This window comes from Amblyomma maculatum, chromosome 1, assembly GCF_055883805.1.
Source record: "Amblyomma maculatum isolate TAMU_Amacu chromosome 1, ASM5588380v1, whole genome shotgun sequence".
Taxonomy (NCBI): Eukaryota; Metazoa; Arthropoda; class Arachnida; order Ixodida; family Ixodidae; genus Amblyomma; species Amblyomma maculatum.
The window spans coordinates 54,282,820-54,306,561 of record NC_139344.1 but is presented as its reverse complement, the minus strand read 5'-3'; the positions used below and the strand labels follow the sequence as shown (position 1 = coordinate 54,306,561).

At 49.6% G+C, this 23,742-nt stretch overlaps 1 protein-coding gene across 1 annotated transcript in view; it reads left to right on the top strand.

The window, feature by feature from the left end:
- Positions 1 to 23,742, top strand: part of LOC146202399 (discoidin domain-containing receptor 2-like) — a 187,477-nt gene that overhangs the window by 48,768 nt on the left and 114,967 nt on the right. The window contains 1 exon segment of the mRNA XM_084588148.1: positions 8,000 to 8,187. Coding sequence (XP_084444274.1) covers positions 8,085 to 8,187 — 103 coding nt within the window. The 5' untranslated portion in view covers positions 8,000 to 8,084.

Below are 23,742 nucleotides of genomic sequence, written 5' to 3'. Positions count from 1 at the left end.
TGCCGGTATTCAGCGTAGAACACCAGTTTGTCGAAACTATGCTTGACAGGGATGTTTTTTCAAACCTTGTTCATTTCAGGCGCGGCTTCTTGCGATATATACTTCTCGTTACTATTGCCTTTTCCCGCAGCCAGGGTTGCGGACATCATGGCGCAAAACAGCCGGAGGCTGTTTAAGATGCTGCTACTCTCCCGCATATCGCCGGAGCACGTGCGCATGTACTCAGCTTCCTGTCTAATGACACAAAATTAAAATGAGAAATAACCGTCAAACGTTGGAGGGAAAGGGGGAAGGGGGTGTTCCGCCGCTTAATATATATATATATATATATATATATATATATATATATATATATATATATATATATGATGCAGGTGACAGCCAGGAGAAGCAGCGTAGCAAATCAGACCTTTGCCCTCTCCTTCGTCTCTCGCCCCTGTTACCAATAGCTCCGAAGCCATCTGCAGATTGCTCAGGGCGAAGCACATGACCTCGCCTCTCCGCCCTAAATGGCTGTGTGTGCAGCCCCCTTCTTAACCTTTCCATCGTCCCTCGCTCTGTTTTTGCGGCAAAAAAGAAAGCGGCGATGCTTCCGGAAGGCGATCGAGCTGCGCGAGAACTCCGCGGTTGTTGCGGTCGCGACCGGGGTCGCCTGGGCGGCCGTCTAATTGTCGGTCGGCCGAAACCACTCGGGACGAATCGTTCCTTTCGGCGACGCTTCTCACGTACAGCCTCCCCGGTGGCAGCCGCCGCTCGAGTCGTCGTCGCCGTCAGTGATCCTGTCGGCGCTCGGCACTCGGCAGGGGCCTCACGTCGCGCGACCCTGTCCGATCCAGTTAGTGGCTTCAAGTTTCGACAGATGGGCCTCGTCCTTCCTCTCTCTGCAGTTTAGCTTCCGCCTCCTTTTTCTTTTTAAAGAAACGACTTTGTCCGGCGAGCGAATCGACCTTCTCGGCTTCCCGCGTTGGCCACCTCCGGCCGCTCGCTATTTTTCGTCGCAGCGGTCTAGCTGTTGTTACTGTGTTTCACCGAACGGCAGGTTTTTTTTTTTTCTTTTTTTTTCTTTTTTTCTTTTTCTTTTTTTTTTTTTTTTTTAAGCACACCCGACGAGCAGCTGAGCGTGGTGCTCATTACGTGCGAGTCGTTCGCCTGGAAACGTACGGCGCGAACCTGTCTATCTCCTCATACTCCCAAACACTCACTCACGGAGTTCCTCTTGCCCTGAGGCTCCAGTGCCTTCTCTATTTGCGGCGTTTTGCTTTGCCCTTTCGCTCTTCAGATCGTTGGCACGTTTCGCAGTGCAACGTTTCCTTTTACGGCCGGTAGCACCTTGCAGTTTTAAAAGAAGCACCTGTGGGGACAAGGAGTATATATCGGCAATGAACTTGACGAACCAGCTCACAGCGACTATGCGAAGATGTATGCCTCAGGTGACTTTACGTACTGGTGTTTTCGTACGCTCTTACTAGCCGGTCACGATTTGCAGGCCACTTGCTGACTTCGAGGCAGAACACAGCACAAAAGCCGTCTCGGCTTCGATTCGAATTAATACTTTTCATTTTTTGCCCTTCAGTAACACCTCGTCGGCAGGTTTGTGATCACGTTTCCAATCGCACTGCGATATTTCTCTATTATGCAAGCCCCTGTGTTCAATAATGTGCCGGTGCGGAGTGAAGTATCATAACCGCGTACTCTTGATGAATGTATAATGAATTGAGCCGCCCTTTTATTGCCATGATACGTCTCTGGATGAGTGCCTAACTAACTTATAACTTATACATGATGACGCTAATTATTACAAATTGTGTCTGAAACTCGCACTAAGCGCATGGTGAGACTATACATTATACTAACTCAAAATTTCGTAACTTTGCCCACCCAAGCAGCATTCACGAGTTCACAGTGGTTGCACATTGCGTTGGACGTGGCTTTTCAGTTCAGCTATATAATGCCGCTTGTGAGCAACTGAATACGCGGATGTCACATTGCCTTTGTTCCTTCACGAAGACATAGGGCTGATTATACTTTTTATACTTGGCTGCACCCCTGAACGAGTACAAGAAGTAAAATTTAACTGGCGGTGCCGTCTTAGCCTCTGGTATGTCGTCGGAGGCGTGCATTTCGCTGTAATATCAGGGGCGCTTGACAACATCACCTCCTTCATGCACGTCACATATGTTCCCTGCTTCAAGAATGTATGCCCTCATTTTAAATTTCCTCTGCAAAATAAAATAACTCGTTGTTCAACCCTCTATGTCATGCAGTGCTGCCGAAGCATCTGTCTAGCTATTTATTCGCGCGCACTCCTGCGCGATACTTTCAGTTTCGCGCAATGCTATTCAGTTCAGTCCTCTATACTTCGCTACGCCGGACTGATCTTGCGATCTGGCCGCTGAGTGGCGGTGGCTAAGTGATCATTGGTTTACTATAAAAAGCCTGTCAGCAGTATGAAAGCATGGTTACTTTTGCGAAGGATCATTTGTACTGTGCGCGCTGAACGCGGCAACTGAATACTGCAGCTGAGATATGACGCTGAAGAATGGCTTTTATTGCCCTGTTTTTGTTCGCTATTTTTATTTTCTCAAGAGTTCATTTGCATGTTGCAAACTTCAAGTACGGAGCGCGCACGCCGTCTTTGCATGCCGGATCGAACGAAGGCGCTGCGCATGCGGCATGGTGCAACAGCGTTACGTAACACAATGTTGCGGCCGCTTTGATTTATTCGCGTACCTTGAGTAAACAGCTACAGAGAAGGTTGGCATGCTGCGTGATTTACCGCCACCGCGTACGTGCGTTGCTCCGTTTTATTAAGTCATAAATTTAGCTTGCCGTGGCCTATGGCGCGTGCGGCCGCTCGGTAGGCGTCTTTGCATATATAGCTCGCCAAAGTGCGGCTGCCCCGACGACGCTGCTTTCTCTACCGGAGTTTTTGACTTCTGACGCCATTGGGCGGTGTGTTATTCGCTTCTTGAGAAGTGTGCATATGCCTCGGGAACCTTGTGGTTGCGCCGCTGTGAATCCTTGCCCAAGCAATCAATTTCAATCTATCAGAATAAAAAGCAACCGGGGGGGGGGGGGGGGGGGGGGAGTTGGTGCATGATGGAATTGAACGGCGGCGCAACGCAGAAACGGACACCACAAGTGTCCCTTTCTTGTCCCTTTCTTGTCTGTGTCCGTTTCCGTGTTGCGCCGCCGTTCAATTCCATTCTTTAATCTATCAATCAGTGCATTTTATTTATCACCATAAAACAAAATACATGGCGAGAATAGGGGGAGGGGGGGGGGGGAGAAGTTGCACAGTAGCAGCCTGACAGGGTTCCAACCGCCCTGGCAATTCAGTGACAGCACTTCATGGGTTTAAACTTTGCATACTAAATTACAATGCAGTAACATATACAAAAATGGCCAATGAAAATTCAAAACAAAGCCGGCTGATCGTGAGGCTCTATGAACAACTCCAGAACGTCACTTTTGCTCAGCTGCACCACGTCAATGTGTTTTGTTTCGAAATCGTTTAATGGGCTGGGAATCGTGTGAGCAACGCGATGGCGGCCATAACTTGTGCGTGTGAAAGGTAATTTTTGCAATTTCGAGGACATGTCGCCGTCCCACTCGAAGAAGCCTTACATTTCGTCGATGTTGATATCGGTCCGCGTTCATGATGCTTTTACGGCTTGCTGATATTTGTTACACTACTGATTTACAGAAATGCACGAGAATGGATATATTTATATTTGCTTAGCACGAAACAAGTGGGCAGAATAAATATTTGTGAGATCACCTCATGAAACAAAAAGCAATATTAACTTCTTTGCTTCTGTTGCCGTTACAGAAGACGGGAAATTTTGATCCACTGAAATCTCAGAATGGGTTAGTGTTCATTCTCTAGCGGATGCGCGTTCGTATCGTGGTTTAAATGGTTGCCGCGGAGGTGAGTCGTCTTCGACAGCTAAGAGGCCGGGGACAGCTGTTCCCCTGCGCGAGCGCGCGCGCGCGCCCACCCACCCACCCACTCACACACACACACACACACACGCACGCACACACACGCACGCACACACACACACACACACACACGCACACACACACACACACACACACACACACACACACACACACACACACACACACACACACACACACACACACACACACACACACACACACACACACACACACACACACACACACACACACACACACACACACACACACACACAACACACACACACACACACACACACACACACACACACACACACACACACACACACACACACACACACACACACACACACACACACACACACACACACACACACACACACACACACACCAGGGTGCCTTTCACACAGGTGCTGCTAGCAGCTCAGATAGCCAGGAGGTCGAAATGCGGAACGCTCAGTCAGCAGACGCATTGGCCTTCGTCTCGCGCGATCATCTCCGCGTCGGTTCCTCGTTCGGCTGCCAGAAGGCGAGGAAGCCACCCCAGCAGGTCGGAGGACGCGCGATCTCGTCAGAGCAACCAAGGCGCACGGATATTTTCATAAGCGCGCCGCCGGGTATTGACACTCGAGATATCTGCGCTCGCTGCGGATATATGGGCGCGCCCAGAGGACTCCTGGGGCGAGTCGATGTTTATACGGGTGCCGCGCGAAAGGAAAGAGAGAGAGAAAAAAAAAAGTGAAGCAGAAGACAGCTCCGGCCACGGTGCCCATGCAGCAACAGCGGCGGCGACGTTCGTGGCGGGGGCGACATGTAGTACGCAGGCGCGAGTCCTTTCTCCGAGTCTATATTTAGGGGGATCGCCGTGCCACAGATCGCAGGACGTCCCGCAGTCGCCATCGGCGGCGGTCCCATGTTGGCGCGACTTTTGCCAATTTCGAGGCTCCGAAGAAGCAGCCCCCTTCTCTTCTTCCCCCCATTTCTCCCACGGATGCGGCACATGAGAGGAGCGGGCGCGTAGCCGGGACCCAACACGTCGGATTCCAGTCGAGCCCGCATTTCTCAGGGCGCGTAATAAACGACCGCCGGCGCCCCGTCTCGTGTTATCCGCAGATAAGACAGGGCTCGACGAGTGAGGGCCGCCCCCTCTTATGGAGCGCCCGAAGCGTGGCATAGAAAAAATAAAAAAGGCAGAGGAAAGAAGAATGGCCGAAATTGAGACAAGAAAATGGGAAGCCATTCAAAATTTCTGGCCGAATAAAAAAAAAAAACAAGAAAAAAAAAACGAAGGGGTGCATCAATTTGAGATCGCCCACGATGCTGCCCTATCGCGAGACTATATGCAAACGAAGGGAGATCTTGTCAGGCGCAGCGGACGACTCTCGTCTCGGTGATTAGCTCGTAAATTGGGCGAGACCTCGGGCGACCTCTCGTGCTTATCTCGGCATGCTAATCAAAGTGGATAGCTAGAGTGACACTCGAAAGCATCCGCGCGAGGGAAAACACAAGCGACCCAGAGCGAACGTGATCCCTACTATTACTATGTGTCTTGACCAGCTTCTATCATCGCTTGTGTGGCTCAACCCTTCCTATCGCACTGCTCGGGCGGCGCGACTGCGTATCCGCTTTTTGCTGCTGGGTGGGCGGAATCGTGAGTCACGAGGCAACATCGTCGCGACTATTTAACTAAGAATATCCTCCAGGACGCAGCGCCGCTTACACCCGTGCTTGGAATGGCATGCGTTTCAGCATGAATGCTTCAGCGCGCGTAACCATAAATGTGGGAATTATTAGGGGAAACCTTTATAAGGTTGATATGCTTTTGTGGTGCAGTAAGCTGAAAACTTGGTTCAGCAGCCTGTTCACGAAACTTTGTTGGCTCCAATGACAACCGATGTGCCTGTTTTTAGTTTATGGTTTAATCCATGTCTGTCTGCGGCCAAACACAGTTCTCGGTATCATAATGCAAAAGAAAAGTTGAATTCAGTCACAAAAACGAAAATGGATGAGATTGACGTTTCGAAGGCTATACTGATTTCTTTCTTGCCACCAAACGAAAAAGCAGTAGCAGACCATTTATTTAATTGCAAATTATGCCGCGTTTAATGACGAAGTTCCCCAGAGGACTGCAAAACACACGGGCGACGGCATTTGATGTTAAGAAGCACCATACGCTCTATCCGAAGGTGCTCATCAGCACATATGCATACACCGACATTATCGCCTATAAGTAGACTCTGGTACAGAGGAAATCGAACTAACGACATTCCTCCTTTACGAGTCGCTGCTAATCCTAATAGTGGCTGGTACTATCAAGAGGACACACGGTAACATGCCAGCCATATACGGACGCGCGCCACGCTTTATCTATACTGCGTCTAAAAAGACGGCTAGTGCTTATCCGTTGAACTAGAAATTCATGTTGGCTCCGAAATGTCAATCTCAATTTTTTTCTTTGATCCAAAACTGAAATTCTCCTTTTCCACATTTCTTTCCCCGATGAAAAAGTTGCCTTTTCATTGATTTTTTTTCTTTAAGGGGGAAGAATATATGTCCCGTCGTCCGCATTCTTTGTTGTGCGCTCAATGGAAATGATTGTTTGCAGGCTGTATATATGCTCATCATGTGCCTGTACAGCCTGAAGCGATGTATATATATATATATATATATATATATATATATATATATATATATATATATATATATATATATATATATATATATATATATATATATATATATATATATATATATATATACCGGGTGTCCCAGCTAACTTGAACCAAGGGTTACAAAATAATATATTTGAGGTAGGTCAGTGAAACAAATTGCATACAACTGCCAGCCTGTTTGCGCACTAAAGGCAATTTTTTGTTTTACAATTACTTAATTAGCTAATTACGTTAATTTTTCTAATTTATTAAATATCGACTTTAGACCAAACATGTGAATTGGAAAGTTGTAGAGCACCTTCAGAAACCCCCATTCCATTAATTGCGATAAAGAAAGACTCACGTGTATGTTTTTTTCCGAGCTCAGAAGAAAGCCCGCGAAATACAAATAATACCACGTGACTAGCGCATTTGTGCGCCGCGATTGTGGTGCTCTCAGTCGTGGTTTGAGCGAACGAAATCAGCTGCGGCCGTGACCCGATGGTCCGGTTGCAGCGGCAGGCAGAAATGTTGGCGATGGTTCGAGCGAGCTCGAGCGCGCCCGTCGCCACCGCGATCTTGGCCAGGCCTACGCACCGCAGCAGCCTACATCACGACAAGCGGATGACGATAAAGAACCGGCAAATGAAGATGCAGCGCTAATTTTAGTCGAGTCACATGATGTCATCTCGCCCCTTTACCCAAGCCTGTACGCGCAGATTCAGTGGCTGATACCATATCGCCCATCCGTTTGTCATGGCATTCGCTGTTGGGAGGAAGCAGGCCTTGTTAGAATTCCGTGGTGTCGGCTCGCCGTTCTCGCTGCTACTTGCACCGTCACGTGGGCCGGCTTTCTGACGCGGGCGAAGAAGCCATTGCAGGCATATCGGCCTGTCGCTTTAACGGGGCCGAGACACGGCCGCCGCTAATTTCGTTCGCTATATATATATATATAGGGAAGGGGTTGAAGCTCGAATTGGTCCGGTAGGTCATAAACTTGAAGTAGGTGACACACGGTGGAAAAAACAACACTTTAATCCGACGTTTCGGCCGGGGTCCGGCCTTTGTCAAGGAATGTAGACAAAGGCCGGACCCCGGCCGAAACATCGGATTAAAGTGTTTTTTCCACCGTGTGTCACCGACTTCAAGTTTATATATATATATATATATATATATATATATATATATAAACTATATATATATATATATATATATATATATATATATATATATATATATATATATATATATATATATATATATATATATATATATATATATACCTCAAGAACAAACGACCATTCGGTTCCGTGTGAATCGAATTTTGCTTGCTTGCGACTAGGTCATGGTTCTTCGCACCCTGTACTCACGACAGTGTCTCGTTATCCTTGTCCTGTTTTCAGGAGTGCTCGTGCAATGGAGGGTAGCCCCGCGTCAGCTGGCCGCCGATGACTTGAGACTCGGCTGACGCAAGCGATCGGGACAGCGATGGCGCCGTCGACACCACAACGACGGCCACTGCGGCTGCTCTGCTTCTGCGCCTGGGCCCTGTTGCTGCCAGCCCCCCGGCCGACCATGGCCTTCGACTGGGGTAAGTTTGCTTGCCGGCGCTAAGCTGAGCGCGCGCGCTCCCCGCGGAAGGCGAGTGGGAGGAACATGCGAGCGCACGATGCCGCGCATGTTTCTCCACAGCTTTACCGCGTGCTTTTTCGTGGCTTCTTTTTCAGATTTCGTCGTTTTCTTGTTTTCTTCCCTCTTCGTGATGGGTGATGGACAGGTGGAAACAATATGGAAGGGAAGAGTTATTTTGCGCCAGTGGACGGATTTTATCTTACTTCTGCATCAAGCTTTCGAAGCAGATACTGAGAGAGTCATTCATTTAGGGGAAAATTTTAAAAACATGCTCTGCAAATCTTTTTAACAAGCAACAGAGCACTTTGTCCGCGTTCTTTACTGGTGACTTCTACTAGCTGCTCAAGGCGGGATAACGGCATATAGTGAAGTTGTTGTGCGTCATCAAAAACTAGGCATCCATCTCTAGTACGCATTTCTGTCGCACATGCGCAATCAAAAGTCGCATGGACCGTCGCAAACTCGCTAAAAAGTATGCCGTGTGTGCGCACTAGCGCCCACAGGGGTAGGTCTCTTATTTATTGACTTTTTTTCCGGAAACTTGGCTATTTGTAGCGGAGGCTGACCTACACTTTTGCTCGTCCAACCTAAAGTGAACCCTACTCGTCAGCGGCTGAAAAGTGCGCAACGCCGGCTGTCTCGGAGCGTGCGCGGCGCGGTGGTGTACGATTTCATCCTTGGGAGGGCGCGCGGGCACGCTCTGCTGCGCGGGAGCAGCCGCGCTACAGCCACGCCGTCTGCTGCGTCTTAGTCACGGCGGAGATTACAACAATATGCATGCGACCAGGGCCGGAAACTTGATCTCGGCTAATTGCATAAGCAGTGCATGCCCCTCCGCCTCATCCGCCTTCTGTCAGTGCGTCATTTTGTTATCGTCCGTTCGCATCGAGACGCGATCATGAGCAGTCGGCTGATGTTTGCGCCGCCGCGTCTGCTGTCGCGGAGGGCGGTGCGACGCCTCGCATTCTCGGAAGCCTCCGCGATAGGATCGCTGCAGGGAGTGCCATCAAGACACATGAGGTTCGCCTTTTTGGACATCGGGCGCAGGCGCTGCGGCTCCTTCCCGTGAGAAAACCGCGCATCGAGGAGCGCTGGCCGCGGCGTATACGGGGAAACAACGCACCACGACTGCGTTGTCAATATGAAGAGAGGCGCCGCGACATCGCTGGATGTGCACTAGCTGTCAGTGACCGGTTATATATGGCGCGATAGCGCCACTCCGAATGATTAGAAATCAGGTGGGCCTCATTCTCGTTCGCGCTGATCGAAAACGACGTAAAACGCTGTTCACGAAGCCCATATTTCATGGATTGCATTCAACGAGGTGCGACCTGCGACGGACGCTGTATAAGTGCGCGGCAGGAGTTTCCTCGAAAGCAGCCCGATATAGGTGTCCCCTCGACCTCACTATCTCTTGCACGCTTTTCGTTTTTTTTTTTTTTTTTTTTTTTTTTTCTGCGGGAATACCAGCGCACCACGATAGATCGAGGTCACTTGGTCCTCAGCCCGGGAAACCATGCAAAAACTTCTGGAAGGATTGAGATCAGATGCATATATTTCGAGCATATAGCAGTCGTTGATGTATACTGCCATTGACTATTCCTCGTCTTCGCAATATTAGCATCCGTGTTGTGTGAACCTTGTTCCGCTCTACATTTCTTTTTGGGACATACTTCTACATCAACCGCTGCTGAGCTCGTAGCCCTTCGAGAATCTGTTCGCTACACATGTGGAACCACCTCAAAAATGATGTATATTCAATGAAAAAGACTGCAGTGCAAATTTTGGAAAATTTCTTACGCCACACCACCTACCAGTCTCTGGCACTGAACGGTATGGAGCTCCTTACATCTGGCCGACTGCAAGGCCACAGGATAATGTTTCAATGGATCCCTGCCCACGGCGGGCTCCATGGAAATGAACAGGCAGGAAGTAAACAGTGCCCTCAGCAATGACCTCCAAACAGCTGTGCTTTATTCAAGAGCGGATACGACGTGTCGTCTAATGAACTGCATGAAGAAGGCTACGGCAGCTTACTGGGCCCAGCCATACGCCCGACATGTTTGTCTAAGAAGGCTCGATCGAACATTGACATTTTATGTTCCACGTGAAATTCCGCGCCATCATGCACGCTTGTTACATAAACTGCGTTTGAACACGGCTTTCACGCGCAGGTACTTGCATTTAATTGGACAGGTGGACTCCGCAGAATGTTCAACCTGTTGCATCTCAAATACTGTGGACCATGTATTCTTAGTTTGCCCAGTGTATGTGCGTGAAAGAAATGTGCTAGCCGTTAGAAGCGTTTGGACAGAAAACTGCTGCCGGGCGCTTGGCAGGACAAGGGGAAGGGTGTCCAGGCAGCGCGGGCTCTTTGTCGTTTTTTGTGCGCCACCGGACTCGATTCGCGCTTGTAAACAAGCTGCCGTGCCTGTATATATATTTCACATGCCTTCAACCACATCGTCACCCATCATGATCCTCTTTCTTCTCCCCTTCCCCAGTGCAGAGTAGCAGGACAGATTTTAATCATTCCGCCCAACCTCTCTGCCTTTCAATAAATCCATCCGTCTATCTATTGTTCCGCTTATGTTTAACGTGCACAGCAGCAACAACTGCTGTAGAGGCTAATAGCGATTTTGAAGCACAACTATTCAAGATTCCTTTTGTACAGCATACTTCCTGCGAATGTTTCATACAACTGAGTATTTACAGCCAGAAGCTGCATGGTTAAAACCTGCCGCCTTTCCCTGGCTGCCAGTTAAGGCTTCCTGACCTCTCTGGGCAGCAGCTTGTAAGAAATAAAAGAAAACAAAAATGCGCCAGTATATTTATTAGAAGGTTTTATTTAAAGAATGAATTCAACTAAAAAAAAAAAAAAAGAACTTTATTCGTGTACCGAAGGAACACTATCACATATCAGTGGCACGTTTGCTTTCGAGCAAATGAACATCTTGTCGAGCCGCCGTCCCGCTCCAACGGCTTTTGACGCTACTCGGAATAATTAATTATAACGGAGGAAAAAAAAAAAAGAAAGCAATTTCACGCTCCTTTTGTACTTGTCCGAGATGTATGGCGCTTCGCTACGTTTTCCTTCGGTAGTTTTGTTGTGACACACTCGGAACTGGCGTTAAAAAAAAAAGAAAAAAAAAAAAACAAGCAGACGAGCGCGCCGTCGTTCAAGTGAGTATGATGCAGAAGCAATATTCGCGGAGCTAGCAGGTTGAACTCTCCGCAGAGGCGAGACCACCCGTCACGGTGTGCGACTGTGGGCGTATCGTCTATACAGTGGCCACAGCGAGGCCGACAAACCCGACGTAATTGCAAAAGCTGCCAAATGGCGTACAGCTAGAGTACCTGCCGCACAGGTGCAAGATCTTCTGCGCGCCCGGCCGGTTCCGTCACGATCGTGTCTGCGTTGAGCCTTCAGGCGCTCGGCTCGGCACTGTCACCAACGGCTACGATTTTCTATCATTTTTTTTTTTCGAGCCCTATCTGGTTTTTCATTAATGGCACACTTGCGCTATACTCCACGTCTCGTATTCTCGCACCCATCTCGGCGTCACGGCGCCAGGTCTCCCGTTCATATAACGACTTGGCTCGCTGAGCTGTCGACCACAAATCACTCGGTTGAGCGCGAAGTCTGGCCGAGAAAGCTAAACAGCAAATCACAGCCGCTCCTCGAACCGGAAACCGCGATTTTGATCAGCCGACTGTACCAGGCCTTCACTGTCTGGTGACGAGCGCGTTTTAATGACGGGCCCCGACCGGAGGAGGGCTGTCTGGCTTGCGAGCCTCATCGGCATCCCTTTTCTGGGTGCGGTGGTCTTCTTCATCTGCATAGTGCGCTGGCAGTGTAGATTCGGACGTTCACCCGCGGCAACGTCTGTTTCCACCGAAAAGGAAAAACAGAAAGGGTGGTGGCAGGAGGAGGAAGGAGCGCTGTTGGAAGAAGGTTACACGGAGCGGGACCAAGCCCTCACGCCGTTTCTCGAGCTCAATGGGATGTCAGGATGTGAGTAAGCCCTGTGCGCGCGTCCAAACAGACGCGCGAGCGTTGCCGCACACGGCGGCTTTGCGCGTAGACGGACTCCTCCCCCGTCTTTGGCGGCTGAGCGGCCGCTCGCTGGAGCAAGGGCTGACGCGAGCGGCGGAAGCGACCGTCCCTCCGGATGCTCGCGATCAGCGCGCGCTGCCCGTATCGCCCCACCGCGCGCACGAAAGGAGACGACGACAGGCGCCAACAAAGGAGCGCCGTGCTGCTCAAAACGCCGCGCGCGACGCCCGATTGGGAGCGGCCACTTTTGGCGGAGAAGCGTCCGGCGGGCGCACTTGGCGGTCGGCACACTACCCTCGTGAAGGCGGGCCGTAGAAAACGGAAGAGCAGAGAGAGAGAATCGACAGCACGCAGCCTGCCTGTTTCTTCTTTATCTCCCACCATCTACAGTCGGCGCATGAGGCTCAAGAATGTCGGGTCAAACCCATTCGCCTCAACGCTGTCACCGAAGGCGATTCTACAACGCAGGGGTTTATTGCAAGCGCTTTCAGCGAGGGCATCCGAAATTAACGGATGCAAACGTTACGAGCAGTGAGTTTTTTTTTTTTTTTTTTTTTTTTTTTTTTTTTTTTTTTTTTTTAACGAAACGCTCTGCGCGCTGCGTAAGGCAAGCATTTTTGAGGCGTGCTGTTGTACCCCGCGCAACCCCGGAGGTGCCAGAGCTTATTCGATAACGCAAAGCGACAGCTGAACAGCATTGAGTTTGGGGGACAAGTTGGATAACATGACTACTGGTCTCACAGCGTGCGGAAGAAACAAAAAAAGCGATGTGCACAGTAAGAATAATGAGAAAAAGAGAAAGGAATGCAATGAAGTTCACGCTTTCCCACGGTTTCGCGCGCCATAGAGTCGCTTCCCCAAACAAATTAGCACGAATTCCCGCGGGTTATCCCCAGGCATTTGCGAGGATACTTTCTTGTTGCCGCCGCAGTGCGCGTCTTACAAAAGGAGACGTTCGAACCACAGTCAGCGCCGAGAGAGAGGCGGCGCGTAAGAAAGGTCTCATTTTCTTTCTTCCTTTGGCAAAGCCCCCTTTTTTTTTTCTTTCTTTTTTTTTTTTTCTTTTTTTTTTTTTTTTTTCAAGGAAAGGCGGCGCTTCTCAGGCGGCAGATGTGATTCAGCAGTGTGCGACGGCGCAAAATATCCCCTCCGAGAAAGAACCTCTGTGTGCCCGGCTCGCACGGAGGAGAGACTGCGGTTCGCGTTGGGGCGCGAAGCCGACGTCCAATTAGACACGCTCCGCGGGGGTCTATTTTGAGGCCTCCGCCAGACAAATGCCGCCTCGGGGTCCGAGCCGCCCCACCCCCCTCCTCTCTTCCCCGGTCTCTGTGCGTGGGCTCGAGGAGAAAGGCAGCTAAGAGGCAACTCCGCGCGCGATTTTAATTGGAGCAACAGGGAAGTGGCAACATTGCGGCTCTCATTTCTGGAAGGGAGGAGCCGACGGCCTACGCGGTGCTGTCAACGCACAAAAATTTCCTTCCTATCGGTGCCACATGCGCCTGTCGTGTACACATTGACGACGAAGAGTAGGAAGAGCATAGCGGCTGCTGCCGGAGGATACGTATACCAAATAGAGGATATCGAGTAAATTAAGATATGTCGATTGTTTATACTATAAGAACGTATCGTCAAACGATTTGCACTGTGCCACGTCAACGCGGTTCTAATTCCTGTTACAGTCCAGGAATTCTTCCTTATTCATTGAATGAAATGCGCATTTCTGGAGGACCCCTTCATTTAATAAGGATACATGACTGACGCTTAAACAAACGAACCCGCTTGACTGTCTCTGCCTGATGACGTGTGGTCGATTTCGGCCGCGGCGGCCGCTTTCTCGGTGGAGGCGAAACGCAAAGCGCCCGTGTAACTGTTCGACGCGCGCGCGCGCGCGCGCGCACACACACACACACACACACACACACACACACACACACACACACACACACACACACACACACACACACACACACACACACACACACACACACACACACACACACACACACACACACACACACACACACACACACACACACACACACACACACACACACACACACACACACACACACACACACACACACACACACACACACACACACACACACACACACACACACACACACACACACACACACACACACACACACACACACACACACACACACACACACACACACACACACACACACACACACACACACACACACACACACACACACACACACACACACACACACACACACACACACACACACACACACACACACACACACACACACACACACACACACACACACACACACACACACACACACACACACACACACACACACACACACACACACACACACACACACACACACACACACACACACACACACACACACACACACACACACACACACACACACACACACACACACACACACACACACACACACACACACACACACACACACACACACACACACACACACACACACACACACACACACACACACACACACACACACACACACACACACACACACACACACACACACACACACACACGCGCGCGAACTGGTTGTAAAAATTATCCGTAGACCTCCACTATGGCGTCCTGCATAGCCTGAGTCGCTTTGGGATGTTAAAGCCCGTGGACTATAAACAACCATAATTCTATGAAACGCCAACTATAGATATCTAGAACATTGAACTTTGCGCATTTCGGCTGCGGACTTTGCACAGCTGAAGGCTTCCTTCGTGACGCTATACAAAAGAAAGAAAACTTTGGCGATTGGCATCACGAGAAACCCTATGTCCAAGGCGTTTGCACCGTAAATATTTATTCTTGATGCAGCTGCAATGCTTTCTTTATGAGTATGACAGCACTAATTAAGCTAGTGTCGTAAAGTTCTCGCCACTTTTTTTTGGACAATCTCATATACGTGAGCAGTGGGATTAACAAAAAAGGAATTTACATAATGAAGATTGTTTCGGCAGAGGAAAACACGTTGTATTCCCGAGTGGTGAAAGAGAGAGAGAGAGAAAGTCTTGCCATTGCACAAAAGAAAGAAATCAGGTCAGCATATTTCATAGCTATGGAATTCTTGGGGCATCGTTAACCACAAAAGCTGAGGCGTAGCCTGATGCCACAAGCTTTCAACATCGGGGGATGTGGTGAATTTCCGGCTCATGCTTTTCTTATTTTTTTCATTCTTGGAACAGACCCCTGACCATAGACACCAGCAGCTCGTGACTATGCTGCTATCATAATTAAGTTTCTCAGCTTGATGGGTGGCACACCGAAGCGTCAGCAAAGAAATTTGTATAGTGTATGGTTCGGGTGCAGACACTTAAGCGGTACCTTTAAGGGTATGACACGACAGCTTAAATGGGACTCCTCTTGCGGATCCTGGATCACGTACATCCACTGTGTTATTCGCTTTATCTTTAATCCTTCGATTTATGGCTGTCAATATCTTGCGCATATTCCTAGCATACTTTGGTATGCTACTCAAAATACTCGAGATACCACCCTACATAAAAGCTTATAAAGGTCCGCTTTAATCAAGACGTGCGGCAGTGCCTGCGTGGCTTATAGGAGTTGCACGTGTCTTACTCATTGCTCAAGGGTCCTGGAAAGTTCGATTTCCAGCTCACGCACTCATCTGAAAGTAGGAAGCCGAGTTGGGAACGTCTGCCATGTCACATAATCACGTGACGTCGCATAAGCCGCCGGCCAATCAATACACGGCCATGTCAGCTGCCATGACTGTGATTTTTCGGTCATAACGCCGGATTTTCGGCATAATAGGGCCTCTAACGCTATCGCGTTAAAATAAGGACAGAAAAAAAATACGGATTTGATGCGAAAGGACAGCATGGCAGGGAAACTTTCATCCTGTGTGAGAGTCGTATTCGCGGTAATTTTTGCATTATATAGAGCCTGCATTTGGTAACTTCGCAGCTTCCGACTATTGGCTAGCTCAATGTTCAAAAATGATTATGTAGGTAAATAAAAAGCAGGTAAGTTATCGACTGAAGTGCAGCATTGTTGGTACGCATGTGAAGATGACAGATGGGAGACTAAAACAAATATAGAGAAAAAAAAGGGCAGGGAGAGGACATGGCCCGCTTACAAAACTGGCATCAATTGGCATAAATCCATCTCCGCTTGCGGCTGCCTAAGTTTGCTGAACTCAGGATTATTTTAGCCAGCTGCATCGGTCGTTACTTCTACGAACACTGCGCAAAAATGAGAAATGACATCGAGGATAGCTGTTGGCGCGCGTAAGGCTCCTGGCCTCCCCTGCCCTCCCTCTTGCAAATTTGCACGATCGCAATCGTAACCACCCAGCACAGCAAAGCGAAGATACAAGACAGCACGGCACCATTTGTGCCCCGTATAAGGACTCGGCCTGTCCAAGGGGCAGCTGGGCTCGCACTTCGGCATGCTCGCCCTCTGTCTGGACGCAATATGCATAACTTTTGCCGGAGTCGGCCGGAGCGCTGCGGCCGCGCCCGCATTATGGTCCGAGTCGAGAGGAGGCACCGCGGGGGCAAAACAACGCGCTCCGTGGAGCGCGTCCACGCGGGGTCGGCGGCTCGATCTAATGCGTTTTCCCCTCATCTGCCGATCTGTAGCCAGCTCCCCCACCTCCCGACAATTAGCTCGAGCTGGCATGGGCCTCCTCGAAGCCGCGTGCAACCCAAAAGTGCGCTAAGCGCCGAGCGGTCGCGATCCGTTAATTTTCAGACGTGGCACGCCGCTCTCAGAGAAAGAGCGAGGCGTCGCCGAAGCGACGACCTCCGGTGTTATGCCGCCACGCGGGGAGCATAGCGGGGACGCGGAGAGGAAGCCTTACCCATTACACAATGGGCGAGCAGGACGCGCCTCCGGGAGGCCTGTTTCCGCGAGCAGTCAGTTGTTCTTGCCCGTAAAAGACGCGCTTCCGTACTACCCCATCTCCGTGGGTTACCACCTGCTGTGCGCATTGCGCGCCTTTTCTCCCCCATTTGTTTCGGTCTTGCGCGGGAAGGAAGGCCACGAAGCTGCTCTTTGAACTGTATACGGTGAATGCGCTGCTTCCTTTCCTGCCGTTTTTCACAATATTTCCGTTTCTGGCGCGATTAACAGCTGACATTTGGTGAGCTATGGTGCCACGCACTGTGAGAGCTGTGCGTCGTCGACCGAGGCACCGTAGACGCACGGCCTCACGAGGTCTCGGTCGTAGTAAACAAGACTAATATTTTAGATTGAACCCAAGGAACGAAGGGTTTTCAAAGGTTTTACCGGAAACTACGACACATCCGCGTCGCAACTTCAACGCCCCCTTCGCCTCCTGTTATTGGTTTCTGTACATTTGATTGCTACATCTCACAAATGTGTAGCAGCCTGTGCAAAGAAATGAAGCTACAGGTGGAGCTTTTCGCTCGGTTACCTTCAGTTTCTTATGCACATATGACGAATCGGATATTTCACTACAACATACCCTAATTTGAAGAACATATACTAAAGAAACACGTTATGAAGCAAACTACTGTGCCCAAGGATGCGGGATCGGATCCCGGCCGCTTTTTATACGGAGACAACAAGCAAGGCGTCCGTGTACTGGGCGATGTGAGTGCGTGTTACAGAAACCCAGGTGGTTGAAATTTCCAGTGCCCTCTACCACGGCGTCTCTCATAGCCTGAGCCGCTTTTGGACGTTAAATCCCATAAACCAAACCTAAAAAAAAAAAAATAATAAAACGCGTTGTATTGCAAAAGCGAGTGGTAAATGGACTTGGTCTTCAAAGACGTTTGATTCCGGAAATAAGAAACGGCTGTTCCAATATGGACGCGATCAAAGATTAGTAGCAACGATTAACTGCATGTTTTCTCGGTGTTAGATGCGCTTAATTTCACAGCTGTTTTATCCGAATTACTGCTGTGCTTTGGTTCGTAATGAAGGAAGCATGAAACGCAGCTCGTGCTATAGCATTCACGGTGAGCGAAACGCGCCATTGAGTTACGTTTATCAAAACTGCATTTATGTGATTATATTTTCATGTCTAAAGGCTGACAGGAAGCATTAACATACAATACAACATGGCTCGCCAGAGTATCGCGTTCCTGCCGAGACGACAAAGTTAAGGTTGCTTTTCTCATACAGTCCGGCAAAACAATTTCGCTTTTTCGACTTTTAGTAAATAACAGAAAGCTTGAGGCTGGTGAAATTCATTTACCTTGGACGCCCTCTCAGTGCAGAGTAATCTACTCTAGAATCATATGTGGGCCATCACTGAGCTGTAGAGGATGAACAAACGGTCCCTTCTGCCCTCAGTTCCAATCCTGAAGCACGCATCTTTGCAGGCTTCTACACTACTCTATCACGATTATTATCACTGTCCACCGAGAGCGATAGAGAGAGAGAGAGAGAGATGACTACGGTACTAGACGGATTAGTAAAGAGAAATTACCACAGTATCAGCCGGGATTATTAATGCTTTTGCCTGGGGAAGAAAGATTAAAGTCATGCGCTGACGTACACTGCAACCACCGCGCCGCCACGCCAGCGTTGTTGGCGCGGCATATCGCCGCTGCCTGGCTGCCACCGCAGGCTTCCATTAGGCTGGCTCTGTATACATCGGCAGCGCCAGACTGAGACGCCAGTTAGCCCGCCAGGGCAATTTCTGCAAACGCTAGGTTGCGATTCGGCCGATCGATTTTATACCGCCGGTGCACGCGCAACCCTCGCACCCCCCTTCCGCCCCCTTCGGCCTCCCCTCCTCATCCCCTCGTATTAAACCTTTCCTAATGGATCTTGGGCGGCGGGAACGTCGTTCTCCATAAGGGCTCCACTCTAGGCGCTATCTCTTCCTCTTGCTTTTATCATCCCTCCTCCCCCACGTTTCGTTCATGTATTTCACTGGAACCGCATTTCTGTACTCGGGTTTGATGGAAGGTTGTCGATGCGGTTGTTTAGTGTCCATTCGGTGCACGTGTGAACATGCGCAGATTTTTTATTTTATTTTTGTTTTGCTTTTTTATTGGAACTTCCCCCGGGCATTTATGGTTTCTGTATTTTTCCGTTGCCGTAGGTACTTCGTCGGCATGTTCGATAATTTGGTCACGCAACGCGGCGTGTTCTGCGACTGCGGTAAAAATGTTTTCTTTCCGATAAGTTTCGTTTTGGGAGCTTTCGAGATATTTAAGGGGCTAGTGACAACGATCGGCGAGAACGACAAAGAGGGAGCCCTTGAAGCAGGAAATCTGCGACTGTGTACCGTCTGTTTCAGAACTTAACTACCAGTCCACAGTGTGTTTGGTTGCGCCCGCGCGGTAGTTCTCTAGCGCGAGGAGGACTTGCCTCATCCTACTCTTTATAACTTGCCACGTACGAGTGGCGCTCTACAAAGGGCGCTCCCACGTGCGTGGCCCAAATTTTAGTCTCGTCGCTCGTTGTCTCGTGAGTGTTCTATAATGGACACGCGCTCGAAACTATATATGGTATACATTGCACATTGCGAATCTACTACATGCACTTCTTTTTTTTAGATGCAGGTGAAAAGCAGGGCGCACGTGGGCTTTGCAATGTCAGTGCACGTTAAAGAACCCCCAGGTGGTCGAAATTTCCGGAGTCCTCCACTACGGCGTCTCTCATAGCCTGAGCTGCTTTGGGGCGTTAAACCCCCAAACCAAACATGCACTTTTGGTTGGCACAAATAGCACATAAGCAGCCGCCGCGGCCTGGATTCAATCCCGTATCCTCGAGCACTGTAATCGAGCGCACTAACCACTGCACCACCATGGCGGGGCTCTGGTAAAATCGATAAAGACGTGAGAAAAGACTGTTTTCATGGTTTGACATGGTTTTGCAGGGCGGTTTAGCAGTGAAAGGCTGGCACACAGCTTGGCACTGTGCGTCTTTCCCGAAATCAAAATTGGTTCATTTGAAGGAAATGAAAGGGCGCACTGTCTTCCTCATCTGTCGGTGGACACCTCTTGCAATTAGCAGCACGCAATACATTTGTAGTCGGATCGAATCCACGTCGCCAGCTGGGCTCCAACTTGACTAGCAGGTGGATGCTGAATGGAAGAAAAATGTGGGACATCATTTGAATGCTGCTCAAAGAATGGCCGCTTCATAATTATGGTAAGAAAGAGGGGACAGTTAGTGATGCCGTAAGATCAAATGGCGCGCCAGAGGCGATAAGGAGAGAGAAACCCTCCCAGCAGTATTTGTTGTGCATTCCGTCGTTCCCTCGCCGCTTCGGTGGCTCGACAGCTGCGTGCGTCACAGTTGCTATGGCAACCAGCGAGACACAAGCAAGATTTTCGCTCGGCTCTGACAATCGTATGAGTGCATTCGCACCAATGCCTTCCCGCCATTTAATGCAGAACTCGTGGCGTCGTTAGCCTCTGGGATCCGCGTCGAAAAATCGCTGTCGACGCATGCAGTATACTTGAGAAGACGACACCAGCAATTTCTTTGGTTAGAACCTCTGTTATAGGTGACAGTGATTAGAACGCGTTGGCCTATTGACACGGGCCAACTTCCGTTTGTCCGCAGTGCCCCTTTAACTTGGCTGACGAGAGCAGACGATGTTCCCCTCTGAGTGAGAGCCGTGTGATGTGCCAACAAAATTATGCGGTGTTATATCCTTCGTGATAAACAGAGTGTACGGACCAATTGTCAGTGCCACTAAGAAGGAGTTATAGAATAGAGGTCTGCTTAGCGACGACCCTCAAGATATCTACCTATGATCCCTGGTAATATTATGCGACAACTTGTTTCCAAGTCAAATTTGTTTACACTTTATGAGGAGAACCTATCAATGAGTGTCTGTGTAAACATCAGCGTTTATCGTCAAAGAAAACATTCTCCTCTGCCGTGAAATGGAAGAGCACCGTTCAACGTTCCGAATTGTGTCTGTTTTCTTCGCAAAGCATTTCCAATAATTCTACCTCCACACCGATCATTTTTCTGCATCGCTGTAAGGAAGTGGCAACATATTGAGAAGAAAGCAGCGTGCGGCCTGAAAGGGGCAAAATAACAAAACGCACATGTCCGTGACTCAGGCATATGAAGGGGAGAAGTTTCGATACTCTGTAATCTTTGCCGGGGCATCTTTTCATTTTCTTATTATTCAAAATGGCGGCGCAGAAGATAGTGGTACAGAAAGCAGCGGCGGCGAAGGCATTGCGGCGCCGCCATCATGACCGCTCTCCCTTCCTTGCATTCGTCTTATGATTTCCATTCCTCCCTTCCTCCGGAACCCCGGCGCACGCTATAATAGTCTGCCAACGGCACACACACAAATGACGATCGGTCCCGTTCTGCCCCTTCCCGACTGGATCACACAGAAGGACAGGAAAAAAAAAAAAAAAAGCAGAAAGAGACGAGAAGGCAGTAAAACGGCGAAGAGATACACGAGAAACACAGGAAGAGGGAAGAGCGAAGCATTGGCGAGGAAGAAAAAGAAAATTCAAAACGACCGCCACAGACGCAGCAGCGGTCCCAGCATCGCGACTCCCAGATATTCCACCCTCTCTTCCTTTTGCTCCCTTTGCTTTCATTCCTTTTTTTTTTTTTGGTCCTCGTACGGTGGAGGCTTCCAGTCTTGGAACATCTCCTCTGTAATATCTCTCTACTCGCGCGGCGGTAACCATTGTCTGCACGGGAGCCCTGGGTTGTCCCTGCTGTCTGGCACGTTGCGCGCGCTTGCGTTGGTTGGAGGGGGGGGGGGGGATCTGGTCTGGAGAAAGGGGGACTGATGTGAGGCCCAAGTGAAGCTCCTGCGGCGGCAGGGCTCCGGCACTCCTCCCCTGGAGCGGCCGAATTGACCGAGAGTCTTCGCGCTTGGCTGGCGACGAGACAAGTTCCTCTGCCGATCGTCGTCCACGGACGAGGGTCTGCCAAAGCCACGAGCAAGAAGTGATGAGCCGACGCCATCTTCGCCTGCGCCGACCCAGAAGGCCGCTCGTGGAGAAGGCAGCCAGCGTGAGATTCGACGCACCATCGCCGGCAGCAGCATCCGAGGCGGGTGGAGGCCCCTCGTGAAGAGATATGGCATCCCCTCGCAGGGTGCCGCCACCTTGGTGACGACGGCGCCGAAATGACCGCAATGATGAATGGAGGCCCTCGAGAAGCCTATGGGCGTCCCTTGATGCGTCTGTGGCGAGCCAGAGCACGCGGTTAGCCGTCCATCGCCGCGAAGATAACGCAATTGTCTGCGGTTGTTGTGGCCGCCAGCGACGCTTTGGCCCCGTGTCCGTGTCTCGAACGGATGCGGAGGCGCTTGATACATTCGGAGTTCCTTAGTAGCACGAAAAAGGGAGGGGGGGGGGGGGGGTGCCATCATCTCTAGGTACCACACTACGAAATTTTGCTCAACAGCGCTTTAAAGCAGCTTTATACAATGAACAACCGCCTTTTATATTCCAAGGCTTGCGTGAAAAAAAAAAAAAAAGAAAGAAAACACACAACGAAAGAATTCCTATAAATATTGCTTGATTATGTTTTTGCGGTGTTTATAGCAAGGATTAAAGAAGAGGTGGATCAGTTTGGGAGGCTTACTAAGAAGATGCCGCTTGATAATTCATCTTTGGATTCACGCTACTACCTACATGACTGCCGATTGAACAAACCGTAAGCACCTAACTTACTGCCGAATAAAGAGGTCGCAAGCAGCCTCTGTGGTGTCTTCTATCCACTTTCCTACCGTGCTAATTATTAGCTCACGCTCTTAGCCAGTGCACTAAGAAGCCATAGAAACAAAACGGCAGCACGTGGTCTGAATGGAGTGCGGCGCGGCAGAGCCAATGCTCGAGACAACTTTGGGGCCTCCTTTCCTGCAGTCTTCGAAGTATTACATGTCGCAGGCGAGGGCCGCATGTCATGCTATGGCTTCGGATCCCATGCTCGTACACGCCTGTTGATTGTATTGTGTCACTCTAAGCTGTAAGTTCCAGAGGGATCCCGCTCGCAAGATGTGCAACAGTAGTGCGCATTTGACGAGCCGAGTAACACGCGGCTTCTTTGAACTAGATCATGCCGCAGCCATGGGAAGGGGCACGTCTAGACAATCACATTTCGGTCTTTCTCAACCGGTTTGGCAGCCGCCTTTCGGACGTTTTTGGGACATGTTCCGCGGCGAATTTATTATTTAGACTCGGTCATTCCATGCCAAACGTGCCAGAGCTTGCGCTCGAACCTCTCCGATTTGTACTTCCATAGCTTTGACTTTTTTTTAAACTCTGCAAAAAAAAAAAAAAAAAAAAAAAAGAAAGAAAGAAAGAAAGAAAGAAAGCCTCTTAATATCTGTCGGAAAAAAATTTTTTTTTTGCATGCGACAGTCTTTAGCTTTCTTAGAGAAGCGCAAAAGTGTGTAATTAGTTAATTAGTTAGTTTATATGGGGTTTTATGGCGCATAAGATACTGTGGCTATGATGCGGCAAAAAAAAAATATGATTTCGGAAAGAACT